Source organism: Plasmodium brasilianum, chromosome 12 (genome assembly GCF_023973825.1).
Source record: "Plasmodium brasilianum strain Bolivian I chromosome 12, whole genome shotgun sequence".
Lineage (NCBI taxonomy): Eukaryota > Apicomplexa > Aconoidasida > Haemosporida > Plasmodiidae > Plasmodium > Plasmodium brasilianum.
In genome coordinates this window covers 215,466-235,834 of record NC_090125.1, presented here as the reverse complement: position 1 = coordinate 235,834, position 20,369 = coordinate 215,466, and the positions used below count along the sequence as shown (strand labels likewise).

Below are 20,369 nucleotides of genomic sequence, written 5' to 3'. Positions count from 1 at the left end.
AACATTTTATTTTTTTGTAGTGTGTTTTTGATAAATCTTTAAATTCTAAGAACAGTATACAGATAACTTTAGATCCTGGAATTGATATTTTATTGTCAGATCATTAGAATACAACAAAAAAGGTAGGATGGTCAAATATATTTCCTTCAAACAGAGGTAATGATACAAAATATGAAGGAGAAAATTCTGAGTCAGAATACGCCTTTAAATGTGAAACTAATGACAAAAATAATTCAAGAGCTGCAGTTAAAAGATAATTTAAAAAAGTAGCATCTATTATATGTAAACCATTTACAACAGTATATAATTGTTATAAAAAACTATTACACAGAGGATTTAGTCATATGTATAAATACAGGAATTGTATCGACCTTAATAAGAAAAAAAGTTTAAAACTTTCAGCATATATTAGTGCAGCTTTGCTATTTGCTTTACCTATAATATTTTTTTCAAAAGTATTTAGATTATTTATTTTATGTTATTATTATAATCGTATTTTTGATACCAGAGAAAATTTAGATGTTTATCTTCATTAGTAGCTAATAATGGAATAGAAATTGCATTATGGTTAGTGTTTTTTAGTATTTCAATCTTATTTATATGTTGGTAAAATTACTGAAATATTTAATTGATGTAGAAGAAAAAGAAATTTAAGTCTATTTATAATATATTGTTTTCATATAAAATGTTTTCTTGTACATAGTAAAGATCTATCCTATGTTTAATGGTATTATGTTCTCAAAAAAATTCTTGCTTGTATGAATGTATCTTTTAATATATTTAATAGATAATTTATTTGATGTGTTAACACGCGAAAATAAAAAAAAATATGTATGAAAATTTATAAAAAATTTCATATTATTTCATTTTAATGATTATTAGTTTTTTTAAAATTAAATTAAGGTAATAATAATTAGTAGTTTTTTAAAAATTAAATTAAGGTAAAAATTTCATAACCTATTTTTTTGTAATTTTTCTTTGTTTTTTTTTAATATGTTGCTTGGTTTTATACATTTTACTATAATCTTGTGGAAAAATAAAAAATAATAAAACATAATAAATGTTTCGTCGTTTATCTTTAAAAGAATATTATACAATTGTTTATTTATTCCTTACTTTCTATATTTTAATATAGAATATATATATCATTGAACAAAAATTTATGTTACTTTTATTTATTAAAATTGGTACGTTTATTCTTTTAAGTTGGATATGTCATTTTTACTATGATGTGATGTGATAATATTATTTACTGATGCTTGTTTTACTTATGTTTTATTGTTTATTTTCTTTTAATATTTCTTTTTAGCATAAAATTTTTTATTTATATATATATTATATATATATTATATATTTATTTTGTGTTTTTAGAGTACGTTTAATAAATATTTAGCAGAAAATTACAATCTTCTCGAAACAAAAAATACAAGAACTTATCGATTACTATCAAAATGTAAACATCATAATGTTTAAATTACTGTAGGTTTAAAGCATGTTATATCATATAATGAACTGAAAAACAAAAAAATATATGTAAATAATGAAAATGGGAATAAAGTAATATATGAACAATCATAAGGAAATTCATTGTGTAATGTAGGATACAATAAAGGGGCTAATAAAAATAAATTATAAATATGAAACAAAAAAATATTCTTGTCTTGAAAAAGAGTCATTCAAGAAACTGGATTATTTTGATTTCCTTAAAAACAACAGAACAGTTAGTAATAAGTTCTACCAAAAAATATTAATAAAAAAATACAAATTGCACAATTTGTTACCTTCACTGTTATTAACTTTTTTTATCGATAATAGCCTCATTATATTTTTTCTTTTATTGTGGCCTTGCAAAGGTACTGATGAAATTATTTTATTATTCATAAGGTAATCCAATGATGGGGAATTTCTACAATTATTTGAAGGACAATGTATATTCATTTTTCATTTATACTATAAAACAGTGTAGTAAAACTAAAATTTTACATATAACACCGTTTTTGCGATTTCTAATATATTTCACCTCCTTAATATTGGGTATCACAATAATATTAGAAAGTTTATATTACCATAAAAAAGTTAAAAATATATGAAAAAATTAAATACAGGAAAAGATAAAATAAATAGAACGAAATGGGTTTTTTTTTATAATGAAGTTTTTAGAACAAAGCTATGTCAGTAATATTTTTAATTTTATACTAATTAAATATACTTATAATTGTTTATATTTTAGTTATGAAATTGTATATGTGGTATTTTTAACGTATAACAGGAAAAAATATATTTACCTAAGATTTTTTTTTTCCCGAATATTTTAGTCTTTTTTAATTTGTATTATTTCTTATTAACTATATGTTATGGTTTTGTGTATATATTTTTATATTTAAATAGATTTTTATAAAAAATATATGTATGGGGCCTTAGGATGAATATATAATAACGGTATTCATAAAATGTTTTTGGAAATGTGATAATTTATATTTAATATATTGAGTTTTTCTTTGTGTTCTTTATTTTTTTTTATAGTTTAAAGGTTTATTTTTTTCTTGTTATTAAAAATATTCATCATTAATTTTATGTTAGTAGTAAATATGTCTACTTTATTATTTAATAATAGGAAATCAATATATTTTCTTGGAATGATATACATATTTTTACTTTTAAAAAAATTTATTATTTATTCTCTAAAAAGATATTTCAGAGATAAGAACTATAAAACATAATTATAGGAAAAACATTTTAAATATATTTTTACTTTTTTTCATGATATTCACTTTATATTATTAATATATAATAAATGTAATTTATTAGATATCTATTATTTATAATTATTTAATAATTTATGGATTAGTTATCTGTACATTTAAATAAATATTTGAATTAATTTTTTTATATTTTGCTTAATTAATGTGTTAATTCCATTTTAGCAATTTAAATTAAATATATATTATACTGAAAATCTGTAAATAAATTAATTACATATATATTTTTTTTTAATTTTCAACTTAAAAAATTAAATTACAGAATTAAAGTTAATAATATATTAATATATATTACGTATAAGTTACTTTCTACTTAGTTTTTCATAATAGTTCCATTTAAAATATTTTTTTATATCTATAAAGTGCCGAATTATCATTAGGTATAATTAAAAAATAATTATTTTTTATAGAATAATATAATAATGTACATGTATTTCATTGTACATATTACCTATATTTTATGGGTATTGTTATATTAAGTGTTAATGCTATTTAAAAGTGCATAAATATATATATATTTTTTATTGATAATTAATAGTTCATTTACCTTTAAAAGTTCATTATTAATATTAAATACAAATAGAGAAAAAGAACTTGTTTATTATACGTCATATATAAACGAATAGTATTATTTGTTTTATCAAATAAGTTTTAATGAGATGTGTTTGATATGTTGCATTATGGTTACTAGATTAATTAAAGTAAATATGTACAACGTATATTTATTAGTACGCAAATATTTTCCCCGTATTTTTTTTATTAAATTTTATTTTTCGTAAATCCAAATTAAAATTTTATTATAATATTAATATATATTTTTATTATTATACTACTTACGCTTATAAAAGTATTTTTTATTTAGTAAAGTTATCCATGAATAATAATTTTTATTTTTTTTTGTATAATATACAAGTAATTTACAGAAAATGTTATTAACATATATAAAAAAATTTTTACAGAAAACTGGAGAGGTGAGTAATAAGTATTTTAATAAAAGAGTTAATTATTTTTTTTATTTAATTATTATTTTTTTTTTTAATATAATGTATTATTGTAATTTGTTAAAATATGTTATTCCATGAAAAATATACTTATTCGCGTATGTATATGGAATAATTCTCTCGTAATTATAGGATTTTTTTTTTTGTTAAATGAATTACTATATTCAGAGTATAATTTTAATAAAGCAAAAAAAAAAAAAAAAAAGGATGAATTTAAGAACATTTTATTTATAAATAATACAATAACTTAAATATAACAATTATAATTTTCAAAAATAAATGCATAATAATAAAAAATTAGTCCTTAGTTTTGTTTAAACATATATTTCTTCATAGATTAAATATTGCATTACAAATTATATTTTTTTAATTATACCTAGAATATAAAAAAACTCTTTATGAATAAGGGGAAACTAAGCATGGATTATAATTATGACAGCACAAAATATTTTCTTTTTTTGTTACTTTATTTTAATAATTAATATTTATTAAGAAAAAAAATAGTCGTTCTAAATATAATGCTTGTAAAATTAGCATTACTAACACTACAAATTTCTCGGTATTATTAATAATTGTTTTAATTTGTAGAGTAACGTATTATATATATATTATATACGTTCTCTATTGCTTATAAACTGGATATTTCTATACAATAAGAAATGACATACATTTTTCTTAGTTTATTCTGAAATAAATTAAAAGAAAATATATTTAATAATGCATTAAATAAATAATTAAATTATATATTTTGAATATTTAGGAGTGAACGCACATTATTTTATTTAATAATACAATTTTTTTTTTTATAATATTTGGGTCAAAATTATATAATATATGATTATATTTTTTTTTCTATGTACATGTTTCAATGTATATTATAGTTATATATATTTTATTAATATTTTACTTAAAAACAAAATATAATAATAAAAATAAAATTAAAAAAACAATTATAGTATGCTTTATTATTAGAAAAACTTAATATTATTATTAATTTATACATTAGTTTATATTTAACAATATTAAAGATATATAATATGGAACTAAATATTAATAGAATCTCATTTATTATAATATCTGCTTTTATTCTTTTAACGAAGATTTTCTTTTTTAACCATGATATGGTACTATAATCCTAGTTATGTTAATGTATTATACATAATTTTCATATTTTGTTTTTATTAATAGAATTTTTTACAATTAAAATATTTGTTCATTCGAACAGTAAACTTTTTTTTCCTTATTTTTAGACAACGTTTAACAGATTTTTATGCGAAAAATTTGTGCATTGTAGAAAATTAGACACAAGAAATTATCGATTATTATCAAAATATAAACAGGATAAAGATTCAACTAATGTATGGTTACCAGAAAATTTTCCAAATAATAGAAAGCGTGAAAAAAAAAATATAACTAACAATAAAAAATGGGCTTCAGAAAAACATAAAAAATCTAATGACAATTTAATGAATAAGGCTCAATACTATACAGAAGTTGTAGATTACAATAATGGAATATTTGATGGAAAACATTTCCATTTTGAAAAAAAATTGATCAAAAAAAGAGATTATGATGATTTTCTAGAAAGACAGAGGAGAATTATAGATATAGCTTTAAAAAAGATTACGTTTAGAAATTACGGATTTGGAGGTACTATATTTTTACTGTTTTTCTTGTTGGGAATAGGACTACCAATATTACAAGGATTTAAGTTGTTGCAAAGTGCAGGGGATGTTATTAAAACATTACCAGGGATGACAGACTTGTGGGGATATGTGGAAGGATTACTAGGTGATGCAAAATGTCATTTTTTTATAATATCATTTGGTATACTTATGGTTATATTATTTGTAATACTTATAATAATGTTTCCTAAGATCTTAAAAAATAATGAAAAATATAATAAATTGAAGATGATGATGGAGTAAAATTAGTAATAAAATATATTAATTTTTCTCAAAGAAAATAATTAATATGAATTAGCATATGTAATGTTACTAGTGATATATTTATAATATACATTCCTATAATTGGAATAATTCTATAATTTCATGTGCATATAATTGGATTTTTTAATATACAGAAGTAAATATATTATTATTTTTTTTTGTTAATTTGAACATTTTTTATTTCTATTTTGCATTTTAATTATTATTTATGTTTAATTATATTTTTTTTAATATATATATCCATATATTTAAGTATATTTCTATGAAATATTTATATTTGTTCTTTAAAACGAATATTGAATACAAAAATTCATGTAATTTTATAGAACTATGGTGATAAGTAATTGTACTAAAATGTACTACTCTCTATAATATTTTATAGTCTAAAATTATTATATGTTATGTTTATTAAAAAAATATACTCTTAACTGTAAATTAAATATATGATTGTCTTTTTTTGCATCTAAATATGAGAGATTAATGTATTGTTTGGATTGATACTTCCTTAAGTATCCTTTTTTCCTTTTTTTTTTATTTTCTTTTACTTAAAAACGTAATCAATATTTATTATGTAAAATAAACTTTATGAAAAATATGGAACAAAGCATATCTATTGTATAAGTTATTATAAGAAACTTCTATTATTGAGTCCTATTAATGTAAAATTATAACTATATAATAATATTGTATGATTCATAATTATTTTTATTTATAATTGTCTACAAACTGAAGCATTTATATCTCTACATTTAACAATTAAAAAGATTGATTAAATAATTGATTTGACTAACTGTTGTGATTATATATTTTTACAAATATTAATTAAGAATGTATAAAATTGAAAATGAAACAATAAATATATTTTACGTAATATTTTTTTTATCTCATTAAAATATGAAATCAATAAGTTAATGTTAATCACATAAAAACAGAAAAATATTTACAAAATCTATTCTTTTTTTTTATGACAATTGGATATTTCTAAAAATGTGTTATATAACTGTAAAAATGTAAATTATAATTAGGTTAATTAAAATAAACATATATATTATGAAATAGTTATATAATATATAAATACTTAGTTATATATATATTTTATTTTTTAATCTTGTCTATAAATATAGTTAATAGAAAATAAATATATATATGAAAGTATTATATATTTTCAAAGTTGATGAATTCCTATATATGTAAATTTTTTTTTAGGATTTTATTATATGTGTTCAATTTTCATAATTTCTTTTAGAAGTTATATATGACTTAATATAAATTTTTAAATGAGAATAGATATATTTTATATTGAATGTTAAATGTGTATTAGTAAATGAAACGACACGATATGAGGAAGAATTAAAGGATATTGAATAAGACTATTTTATAATATAACGAAAAATATATGAATAATTGAAACCCATTGAAATACAATAATTTTTCTTTCTGTAAATTACTTTTTTTTGTAAATTCAGAAGTAGCATCATAAATTTAACTATTTTTCTTTATTATAATTTTTTAATTATTTTTTGGAAGAATGATATATTTTTATTAAAATAATTGTATAAATTTTTATTTCAGTTGATTAAATAATTTCTGCGCATATCGTACATTTATAATTATCATTCTGAGATTTAAAAAAAGAATATTGTACATAAAGAACAGAAATAGTTGGGAATAATATATTTTTTTTTGTTAAAGAGTTTTTAATAATATATTGTATATTTATAAAATTATGATTACTTATTGTGCTTAAGTTTTAAAATGTTCTGATATTATGTATATGTCAAAAAATCAATAAGAAGTAAAATATTGCTACTGTAAATAACTAAATGAAAATTAATATATTATATATTTTAGTAAATTTAAAGTTATTCTCTTTAATTTGATATGTACATATTATACACTATATATATTATTCTTATTTGTAAATTTTTCTTATTTTTAATAGATTTATATTTATTAAAATTTTATGTAAGAATCTTGTAGAAATTTTATTTTTAACCTTCCTTTTTGTAGATTTGTTAATATTTCTTATAAATATATATGTATATTTTAATAATAAATAAAGAAAAAGTAAAAAAAAGGTATTAATTTTAAACACCTTCATTTAGAAAATATAATATAAATTAAAGTTTATTAAAAAATTAAAAATTTACAGTATCACGTCAGGGAAATGAAAAATATATTTATATTTAGAGTTATATTTTATATTTTTTCAAATATGAATGTAGAATCGTATAAATTTTATTTTTTAAATATATATTAATTAATATATATTTCATGTTCTATAATATATATAACGCGAAGTTATATAAAAACTATTTTTTCATTTATTATTACTACTATTATATTATTAGGATAATTAATATTATTTAACATTAATTAACATTTGGTCAAATATAATGTTTATAGTATTTAAATTATTATTATACAATTATCATTTATATAAGTAATTATTCTCTCTTAACAATTAAAAAAATTATTCTCTATAATCTATATTGTGAATAATATAATTTTGTTTTAAATATTAAGGAATAATATATATATTTTTATTTATTTTTGTGAAAGGAGTAATGGAAAAATTATTTAACTACAAAATTCTATTAAATAATTAAATTATATATTTTGAGTATTAATGAATCAATGCAAATTATGTTATTTAAACGAATTTTTGTTTTTTAAATATAGTATAAATAAATATTTAATAATATTTTAAAGTTATTTTTTTTTGTGTATCATGTAAAATGCAATATAGTCATAAATATTTTAATTATATATTTATGAAGAAACAAAAAGCAATAATATAAAATTGAAAAAATAAATATATATCTTTTATAATTAATAGAATATTATATTGTTGTTATTCTTTTTCTTAATGAATATATTATTATATTAAAAATATATGTAATGGAAGGAAAAAATAAGTTACCCTTTTATATTAAAATATGTACTTTTCACCTCTTAACTTGGATATGTAATTTTTATATCGATCAGGTGTGAAAATATTATTTATAAGGATATATTCATTATTCATATTCTTTGTAGTATATTTTTATTAATACTTCTTATTAGAATAAAATTTTTTATACTTATTAACCATTGATATTGATTTTTTTAGAGGAACTCTTATAACTTTTTGAATAAGATGAACAATATTGATATAAAATTAGTTACAAGAACTTATCGTTTACTAGGAAAGCGTAAATGGCGAACGTGTTCATATAACACATTGATAAAAGAAGAAATTCCTAATAATGTAGAATACGAAAAAAAAGATATGTACAATAATGAAAAATTATCTAAAGGAAAAAATAAAATACTAAAGGAATATTCATTAAATAATTCACAAGATTATGGACAATCTAGTATAAGTAAATCTTCTGTGAGAAACAGAGAAAATTCATATTATGGAAAAAGAATGTTAGACAAAATATATTATAAAAATAAAGTTAAAGATTCTATTAATGCTGACTTTATGTTTTTAAAAAAGGACATATTACACAAATTAGGTGCTCTTTGTTTTTTATTTATTTTCATTGCAACATTTGCAATTCTGATACTTGGATATAGACTTTTTAGAATTTATATGGCAAAAAAAACAACGACGGTTAGTCAATTTTCTTTACATCCAACTTCTACAGGGTTATTGCTATTGGGGATTATAGTTATACCATTAATAATTTATATAGGAAGAAAGCTGATAACAAATGTAAAGTTAACATATAAAAAATGTGAATTAAATAATACTGCATACCCTTGTTTTCGAAAAGTATTTTTTTTGTAACAATTAATATCTATAATGTTTTAAGTGATATATTAACATAAAGAATATATATATAATTGCTTAAATTACATAAATATCATTAGTAAACCTGAACTTTTTCATGTGCAAGGGTAAAAATATACGCTTTATTTTTTTGTTTGTTTGACTATTTTAATATTATTTGCCATGTACATAAAGTATTTTCTTAGTTTTATATAATATTATGTTATATATATATTTCTCTATTCAAAAACATTTTTTTAGAGAAATATATGTATATTACTTAAAATTATTAAGTAAAAGAAGATTTATATAATTTTATTGATATCGTGTTTCAATATGTACTTGTTATTGTAAAAAATAACTTAATTATTTTTTATTTTTTCTTAGTATTAAATGATATTATGTTAAGTAAATAAAAAAATATTCAATCAACTTAAAAATAAAAATAAATTTGCTATGATTAGTAAATGATAAAAAGAATTAAATAAATTTTGTTTTAATTATATATTTTTTTTTAAGTAAAAAAAATGTTTATATTTTTTCTACAGTGTATGATTTATGATAAAGTTATTATGAATCATATTTATTTAAAAAAGACTTTTAACAGATGTTTTATTTTATATGTGCATTACAAATATGAAGATATAGATATAATATAAATAATATCCTTTTTAAATAATATTCTGAGCTTATGGTTGATGGTAGATATTTTAATTTTTCTCCAATTACACATTTATGTTATTAGCTTATTTATAATATTAAACGTTCCATTAATTCTATTTAAAAAAAAAAGAATAAACTTAAATGATTTAAGAAATTAAAATATTTTTTTATTCATATATATATATAAAGAAAGGGTATATATAATACAATATATATTTTTAAAATATTTTTTTGATGTGTAAAAGGAACTTTTATGTCACATTAATTAATTTTTTATAAAAAATATATTGTTAACAATGCGCTGTATTTGTAGGTGAGCTAAGTTAATAATTTTTATAGATTAATTCTGTTAATATTTCATCTTGATATTGAATAAGTAAATTAGTAAGGAAATATTACTTTATTATTTTTATAATTTTTTTAGTTATCTACTTTATTATACTATTAACATTGTATATATATATAGTATAACAAATAGTTAGAGTGAAATTAAAAAAAATGATTAAAAATATGTAACAATATTATTAGTGTCTTTATATTTATTGGAAATGTGAAACATATACTGAGAACTTTTTTCTGTACTTAGTTTATAATTACTATTAAAAAATTCTTATTAAAGTACTATCAAATGTCCACTTATTATAAAAAGTTTTTCATTTATCATATTGACATAGAAATGCCAATGTGGCATTAATGTGTTATAGTTACAATAGTACATAATTTTTGTTTTATTATTTTGAATATTGCATTGTGTATGATAAAAAAAATCTCATACCTACATTAACATAATAACTTCATTTGTACAGTATAATTCAAGGTCACATATAGTTATGTATAATATTTAAAATGAGCTCTTATTATGAATTTTCTAATTCACAAATAATATCAGCAACAGACAATTTTATATGATTAAAAATGGGAATCTCATTAATTAAAATATCATATGTTAAGTTATGTATAGGATTTCCGTGGAGATTATGAAAATGGAATTTTACATGAAATATTAATTAAAAAAGGATTATCCCTCAAGTTCTCTTATATTTTATATATTATTGTCTTAATTGCTACTGCATTTATGGGAATATTTTATATCTTTTTCCTTTTGTATAAAATAAATAAAAATGAAAAATAGAGGCATAAATATTCTTCGTTGCTGTTGAAATATACTTTAGTGAATATATTATAATTACAAAATAGTTTCTCATATTTTTTTTTTATTATATATCTATTCGTTTACTTGATATATATATTGTATAAAAAAAAGAAAATTAACGGAAGAAAAAAATAAAGAGTGATACCTGAGAAGAATATTTATGAATTAATAGGGAATTCCTAGCATTGTCACCATTTAAATTTTAAACAAAGTTAAAATCAGTATTCCTTATAGTAATTTATAATTATCCTTAGTACAATGGAAAACAGAATATGTGCATATAAGAGGAACACCGTTATAATTTTTGTATAACTTATTAATTATTTAGTTCTATGTAATTTTAGGGAAACAAGTAATAATATAAACTTAAAATAAAGTTACAAATAAAATATATTTATTGTTTATTTATAGAATGATTTTTTTATTTTAAGTTTTTACTTTTTGTATTTATATAATAATATTATATGTGATTAATATTTATATTCTACTTTTCATTTTCTTCATTCCTTTTTTAATACTTAATAAACATTACATCATATTATTCTGTAAGAAAATCAATATTTACTGAGTAATATTTTGTTATATATTTAAGTTTTAAAATTATTTTTTTTGTACTTTAAACAAAATCAATGTATATGTGTATTTCTGTGCTTCTGGCTCCCGCAATAGCATTGCATTTATGTTAATCTATTCCTTATGTAATTTTTATACCATTATTGTTGTAATTTTCATAAACATTTATTATTTTGTTTATTTTTAGTTAATCTTATTTATTAAAAAATTTATACACGGATGTAACTTTCATATGACAGAGTATTAGATTTTCTGTTGCAAATAATATAGAGTGAATCTTTTATTTCAAAGATGCACTTTAGGTTAATAATCTATATTATGTAAACTTCCCTTATAATTTCTATCAATTTCTTCATATATGTTTTTTAAGGAATCTCTTGTGTCTTTTTTGACTTCTTCAAGTTCAATTGTTCTTTGTTTTGTTAAATGAGCATTTAGCCATAATTTTATTGGAGTAAATTATATGAAAAAAAAAGAATATATATATATTCTTAAAAACATAATTTTTTTTTTTTGGTAATTACTTGTGAAATTGAACATAATAGTTGTGGCAGAATATAAGCCCTATCAACTATAATTATCATTAACCTTATATAAAAAAAATAAGGTAACATACGTTAGCAGTGCGACAGTGGTTGTTAAAACTGGCAATGAAAACATAACTTTTCGAAGGTGCTAAAATGTTTGGTACATTAGGACATATAGTAACATCTCACATTGTTTTATCATATGTTTTTTTAAAATTTTTTAATGCTTCAGAAAATTAGTTCTTTATATTTCCATTACATTCCTTGTAATGTTCAATATAAAACTTGTAACCATTTTCAGGATTTTCACAACTTTCAGCTTTATTCTTATTAGATCTGTAATCTTTAAAACCCGGATATAATTTGTATAGGTTTTCAAGTTTCTTTAAAATATGCTGATCAACTTTTTTTATTTCCTGCATACATGTATTATCTATATGGGATGAAATTTCCTTATATCCATTAAACCAAATGTAATCATCACTATATTGATTATCTTCATTTATCTTGTAATTCAAGTACTTACAGCATTTGAGGCTATCGTTTTTAAAGCTGTTTCTTATTTTAATTATATATTTACCAATATTTTGACAAGCAGTAGTAAAATTTTAATTATTAAATTACCATCTTTTATATTACAATACTTTCCAGGATTTGTATTCCCCTGCGCTTCACTTGAGATAGCACAATAAATTCCTCTTTATTTTTAAGAAATAATTCTACAGAATTATCCTAACAATAGGAAAATAATAATAACATATAAATTAGAAAAATTAAATTTTTTTGAAATAAATTTTTACATTTTTTGGTAAAAAGCGAATTATTGAATACAATAATATATATAATTATAATGAAAAAAACATAAATTTTACGTTATTCTCTGAATTTTCGGACGTCATTGTATATACGTATACGGTAATTAAGTAACAAAAAATAAATTCATATCAAGTTAAAAGGTATATAAATAAAAAAATGATAGATTATGTGTATATATGTGATTAAATTGTTTTTCTATAAATTTAATTTAAAAAATAAAAATTCTTAACAAAATCTCTTTATCAGTTTTTTCTTAAAATTAATATAGGATAGAATACTTTCTACAGTTTATAACATACCCTCATAGTTGTATATATGTTGATGTCGAAAATTTAATTACTTTATATTAATTAAAAAATTTTACAGAAGAAAATGTTCTCTTCTATTATTTTCATTAAAATGAGGATTATATTATTAAATTGAAAGCTTATACGGGAAAAAATATTAATTTTAGTATATATTCATGTAAATTGTGCATTGCATTGGAATATCTATTTAGGAATCTAAATTGATATTTTAAAGTATTATAAATACCTTAGTACTATCTATTTGAAAAGTAGAACATTTTCCTTTTAGATAAAAATTATTTGTTCTGAAGATTAAATTGATATTTTTCGAACTAACTCAATTAATTTTTATTATCAGTTATAATAATATAAACGCCCCCTTACGAAATTCATCTTCATCATTATTACTAAAATTAGAATTTATTTAAATGAAATATAAATTTAACTAATATATAGATAAGGAATCTTTAGTATGTTAGATGTGTGATTCTTCAAAAAAAAATAATACTTCTAAAAATAAAAGTATTTTTAAGGAGATAAACTATATCGCACAACTATGTAATAACTCATTAATTTTATATATTAAATAGGCATGATAAATTTTTTGTTGTATAATTATCGCTTTTGACTTTGTATAATAGAAATATTTATATTCAAAAAAATATATATGTAAGGAAAGATCAGATATTATTATAGTGTAAATTTATTATAATTATAAATTAAAAATAAAATAAAAAAAAAAAAAAATTCTCATAAGATTGTTAATAAAATTTATTATAGAAATTATTTTGTATTTGTAGAATAATAACAATATATATTAATATATCAACATTTTTATTTATAATTTTTATATAATATATGTAATATGAATAAAACTTTATGATATGTATTCTACTTTCAATATATAATAAAATATTTTTGAAAAGTAATATCATTATATTTTTCAATTATTCATATGTCACTACTATAGTATTTATCCCTATTATATGTCCTATTAGTTATTCTACGTAATAACATATGATTCAAGGGAATCGAAAAATAATAACAGATCATTTCTGCTTTTTTTCATTTATTATATTTTTGTAAAATATATTATGCTCATATGTATTAAATACTATATATAAATAAAGAGGAATTATTATATATGAATTCTATTAATATGCTTAAAAGATAATTAAATATATTTAAAAAAAAATAAGAATTGTAAAAAAAAAAAAGTATTTTTATTATTAAAACATATATATGAGTTATCTTTTTCTTAATAAAAAATGTAGAACTTAAAATACAAACATAAATATTGTAATAGTTAATATAAATATTTTTTAAAAGTTATTTTATGATGGATATTTTTTGTATCTTATTTTATTTTTTCATTTATAATATTATTATGACTTTTTTTTAATTTTTACATTTGAATTTCATTTAATAAAATAAAACGTTGTCAATTGAACAATATATTTCCATACGTTGAGGTTTTTATATAATGTTTTTTATATTAATACACATATGTATTTATGGGTTTACGTATGATAATCTTTTATAATTTTTCATATTTAATATATTTCAAATATACTTGCAATAAGATAAAATGATTAGAAGTGAATTAAAACATTTGTTATGTTCACATAATATATATAAAAAAATAAAAATATATATACATATTTATTATACTTGTAGATTACTCTTTAAAATAACAAAATATATGAGTAATATATATTTTATACAATGAATCATAAGAGTATTTTTTGAAAAGCCCCTATTTAAACTAAATAATTATACCTTAAAATATATAAATATTTATTACTGGAAATATAAAAAGAGAATACATAAATTATACTGAATTTATTCATAATTGTTGAAGCATGGATAATGTTAATACTAATAATAACAAAAAATAATTATTTTATTAATAAAATATTATTGTTATAAGATAATATATTTGTTTTATGCATTATAAGGATATTATATTAGAAGTTTTCATATATGTTTTAATTATGATTTTATCAATTTTTCGAAATAATTATAATTATATAACAAAAATATATTTTATTTATTTTAATTAATATTATTACTGTAATAATGATATTTTTTATAAAATAATCATAGTTATATTTATTATAGTTTTTACTTAAAATTAACCATTGTATAAAATTTATTATCTACTTATTTTTATGATACAGATTAATCGTAAAAAATTATTATTTACAAATATATATTTTATACTTTCACAAATAGATCTAGTATCAGTTTATTTTATATACATAAATATATATATGGACAGCTTTAAAAATATAATAAAAAAAACTAATAACTACTAATTTTATTAACGATACAGTTATAAGAAAAATATTATTCTGTAACTACAAAAAATTCGAAAAAAAAAAAGAGTCAAAATTTATAAATTCCCCTTGGCAGGTTATAAGAAATTCAATGAAAAATATTCATAAATGTAACATAATAAAAAGGAAAATAGGAATAAATTTGAATGGATACATTTAAATGATATGTGGTACTTATTATAAATCCGATAAAATAATTATATTTTTTATTGTTTTCTGTGGGTTTTAAATAAATATTGAAGCTTATAAATTGAGTACTATTTAATTTGTATTTCTATTCATATTTAAGTCCTATTTCTTTGATTTTATAAAAATATTAATAAATTATAATAATTAAATTAAAAATAAAGGAAAAAACAGAAATAATTTATTAAATTTTTTTTTTATATCCTTTTGCAAAATATTAAGTTCATGTTAAGGTAATATATTATATATTCAGCATAATTTCACTATTATAAACTTTCCACCATTTTAATAATATATATATTATTAAATACATTTTAATTTATTTTATCTCATTGAAGGGAAATCTTTAATGTAATCAGTATAAATGTATATATATATATATCGATTATGTTTCACTTATAATACAAAATACATTAAGGAGAAAATTAAATTCTTTATTAAAAAATATAACTTTTAATTATTATACTTTAATTTTTTGAAAACAAAAATAATTCCAAAAAATACATATATAAATAACATATAATGAATATATACTATTAATATGCGAATATTTATTAAAGTATAACATCTTAATAATTTATTATTGTATATATAGAATATTTTTTTTATTGTATATTTTATAATATAAATTGCGTGTAGATTATTATTACATTTTTATATATATAAAAAGTTTTTTTCTTTTTTTTTTTGTAATGAACAAATTTTTTATATTATGTAAAATTTGAAATAATTGAATAATAGAAATGTATAAAGAATACAAAATATGTGCCTTTCTAAATATAAAAAAAATGTACAGATAGTAGCAATGCAATAAAATATAAATATATAAATTCATGAAGTAATATTATAATAATTCAAAAATAGTATTAGAATTTATTTATTTACCTTTTATTTAATATTAAGAAAATTATTTTTTTACAAGATTAATATTCTCAGAAAATTATAATATTAATTTATATATATATAAATATATAAATATATATATATATATATATATGTATCCTAATACTTTTATTGAATAGAGTATTAAATAATGTTCTAGTGGATAATATTACAGAAATAAAAGAATATATGTAATTGGAATATATTTAAATACTTGAATTTCAAACTTGATATATCATGCATGTTTTTCTGTTTTATATTTATTATTACATTTCATTATTCCTTTTTATTTTTTTTAGACATCAAAAAATTTAAATAATATTTTTCATTAACAGATTTTTTGTTTTTATATATCATCCAAATATATATTGTATATATACCTATGAATTTATAAAATGTGTTATTCTGTTGCTTTATTAGATTTGTCTACTGTCCAATAATTAACAAAAGAATTTACATCTATCATCTTCACATATATACTCTTCTATCTCGTTACTGAAGCAATGTTTCCCTATATGAGAATGAAATATGTAATTTTTTTTATTTTCTATATCAATGAAATTATATGCAATTATATTTTTTGTAATTTCTTGTTTCTTATCTGAATATTCTTCTGTCTTCCATTCATTTATGGAACTGTCCAAATATGATTCCCTATTTTCAAAGTTCAACTCTTTTTTACATTCTTCAAATATAGTCATAAATACTAAAACACCCAGCTTTGTCAATAATTTTGTTTTTATATATTTATATAATTCCTCATAATTTTCTTTGTGCTGAAATTCTTCTATATTTAGTAGTGATACATAACTTTTAGTATATTCATTTAGACATTCATCTGACGTATTATGCGAATCCTCTGAGGATTCTTTAAAGCAGTCCTGTTCCAAATATTGGTCTATAAGAATGGCCTTTTTTGATATCCACTGTTTCCACAGATTTTTCTCTCTTTCTAAATATAGTGTGTTGTAGTTCTCATTAGAACATTTCTTTTTTAATTCTTCCATTTCTTGTATATAAAGTAGTTCTTTTTTCCATTCATTTTTTAAATTATTAAACCAATCTACGTTTTTCAATTTTTCGGAAATATTTCTATGTCTTTCAATCCATTTATTCCAATGAATATTTTGTTTTTTAATATCACTGCTACTTTTAATATTTTCCATTATATTTTTGTCATTTGCTAAATTAGTATTTGTTATGTATTCTTTTTTTGTGATCCCATCAATACATATTTCTAAGAATTCCTCTTTGTTGTTTTCCCATTCTTCTTTTCTGAATTCTTCGAGTACTTCCATATGTAATTCTATTATGGTTTTGGATCTTTCTTTTTTTCGATTTGACAAGTTTATATTTTTTGTAAATTCATTTATTTTAATTTTTTTTATTTCTTCTTCATTATATATTGAGTATTCTAAATGAACATCTGTTAAATACTTGTTTTTGTTGTTAGAAAATGAAGGTACTAGTAATCTTAGGAATTTCGCTTGTCTTCTTCTAATCTTTTTTTTTTTTTTAAACATCTCAACTAAAGCGTACTATAAAAAAAAAATTTTTTCATATAATAAATTATTGAAGTTGTAAAATGTTTATATTATTTTTAATATTTATTTCTTATTTTACCTTAATAAAAATGGAAAATACAATAACGCATAGAATGATTATTAGAACAGGAGATCTGTGTGAGATAACTGCATGTTTTTCTGAATCTGCAATTGTATTTTTAATGTATATTTTATATATTGTAGTTTTTTTAAAGATAAAAGAATAATTAGAATTAATTTTACCTAGAATTTTAGGGTGTTCCATAGAATTAGGGAAATTTGAAGAAGAAACGGCTACTTCATCAGTCAACAAACTAGTTTCAGAAGAATGCTTTGCTAGTGACACTTGAGAATCTGGAGATTGTGGTATATTAGGGCCTGATGGAAATGGACCTTTATTTTTTAGTTGTGATACTATTTCTGATTCTTCATCTTGGTCAGAAGGACTATCTTGAATTTCTGTACTTTTATCTGTTATACCTGGAGGTTCAGTTGACGATAACACTTGAGGATGAGGTTGTCGTACCTGTTGAATTTCCTGGTCACGTTTAGCTTCTTCTCCTTGGGTTACTGAAATAGTTTGTTCCTTGGGAATTTGAGGATTAGGTAGATTATCTTTTGCATCTCTATTTACTTCTTGTGAACTCGTTTTTTCTTCTTCAATTTTATGTTGACCCGGAGTAAATGAGGGGAGGGGAGGTGAACGATTATGTAGTTTTTTAAATGTTTTACTATCAAGTATGTTGCAACTTCTTTTTGGAAATTGGTTTAATGCATTTTTACATGATTTTTTAACAAGCCATTCGTTATCCTTAAAATACTTCTGTTTATTGTCAATCCACTCATTATATGTATTAATTCTATTATAACATGTTTCATCACAATTACTTGAAGTAGTATGTCTGTTATTAGAGCACTGTGATAGTATATCTTCTCTTTTGTTTTTATTTTCTTCACAAAAATTTTCTGCTTCATAGTTTAAATTTAAAAGTTTTTTATCGTTCTCATCGAAAATTGGAAAGCATCCACCAAATTTTTCATGTAGCGGTTTATAGTGAGATTTCACCCTATCCTTTAATGCTCCTTCCCACCTTTCTTTTTCATGCATATAGTATCGTGATGGAGTCTTATTCTTAATTAGATAACTAGCCAATTCTAGGCATGTATTCCTGAACGTTTTTTTATTATTCTCATTATATAAAGTACGAGTTACATTTCGTACATATGATAGAATCCTTGTAAATTCTGGTTGAATATAGAATTCAAATGCCTTAGAACCTTTAACACTTAAATCCTAGATTGCAAAGAATTATTAAGAATTATTTAATCATTAATTTTTGTATTAGTTATGTTATCCCTTTTTTTATCAAATATAAATAATTTATGAATATATATTCATAATTAAAAACAACTAATATTACCAGGGATAAGCATTTTTCCATAATGGATTTATATTAATACCGTAACTAGTTGTAAATAATAATTTAAAAGTAAAATAAAAATTTATATTTTTTATCAATAGCATAATTTTTAAATTAATACATATTAATTAAAGGGAATTTTAAAATTACAAATTGTATAGAAGTTTATATAAGAACTATAAAATAATTGAATACATTATTATTTATTTTATATTCTCCTTATATTCTTTTACCTTAAGTAAATATATCACAATTGGATTTATGTCTTGATTATATTTTGTTATTCAATAAATGATAAGTATATATCTTATGTTCAATTTATAGAGAAAAAGTTGAATATCTAACTTTAAAAAACTATATATATGTAACATCACTTAAAAATATAAAATTTATTATATAAAACACTGATTAATATATATAGAACGTCTTTTTCCTTTTTTCATCATAAACACGTATATTTATGTACTCTATCATTTTTATTAATGTAAAATATCCATTTTAATTCTATT

At 19.0% G+C, this 20,369-nt stretch overlaps 4 protein-coding genes across 4 annotated transcripts; 2 read left to right on the top strand and 2 right to left on the bottom strand.

The window, feature by feature from the left end:
* Window positions 1–4,797: 4,797 nt before the first annotated feature.
* On the top strand, window positions 4,798–5,688 carry MKS88_004046 (fam-m protein; the record flags this gene model as incomplete). Its single annotated transcript, XM_067217192.1, has 2 exons — window positions 4,798–4,884; window positions 5,011–5,688. 2 exons carry the CDS (start codon window positions 4,798–4,800, stop codon window positions 5,686–5,688), a joined length of 765 nt encoding a protein of 254 aa, XP_067071645.1.
* A 2,922-nt stretch (window positions 5,689–8,610) lies between these two features.
* On the top strand, window positions 8,611–9,487 carry MKS88_004045 (uncharacterized protein; the record flags this gene model as incomplete). Its single annotated transcript, XM_067217191.1, has 2 exons — window positions 8,611–8,697; window positions 8,822–9,487. The coding sequence occupies 2 exons, from the start codon at window positions 8,611–8,613 to the stop codon at window positions 9,485–9,487; spliced, it is 753 nt and encodes a 250-aa protein (XP_067071644.1).
* A 3,134-nt stretch (window positions 9,488–12,621) lies between these two features.
* Window positions 12,622–13,284, bottom strand: MKS88_004044 (PIR protein; the record flags this gene model as incomplete). The annotated part of the gene is made up of 3 exons (XM_067217189.1): window positions 12,622–12,906; window positions 13,025–13,117; window positions 13,258–13,284. The coding sequence occupies 3 exons, from the start codon at window positions 13,282–13,284 to the stop codon at window positions 12,622–12,624; spliced, it is 405 nt and encodes a 134-aa protein (XP_067071643.1).
* A 4,051-nt stretch (window positions 13,285–17,335) lies between these two features.
* Window positions 17,336–19,881, bottom strand: MKS88_004043 (STP1 protein; the record flags this gene model as incomplete). Its single annotated transcript, XM_067217188.1, has 3 exons — window positions 17,336–18,423; window positions 18,683–19,733; window positions 19,861–19,881. The coding sequence occupies 3 exons, from the start codon at window positions 19,879–19,881 to the stop codon at window positions 17,336–17,338; spliced, it is 2,160 nt and encodes a 719-aa protein (XP_067071642.1).
* Between the last annotated feature and the right edge of the window lie 488 nt (window positions 19,882–20,369).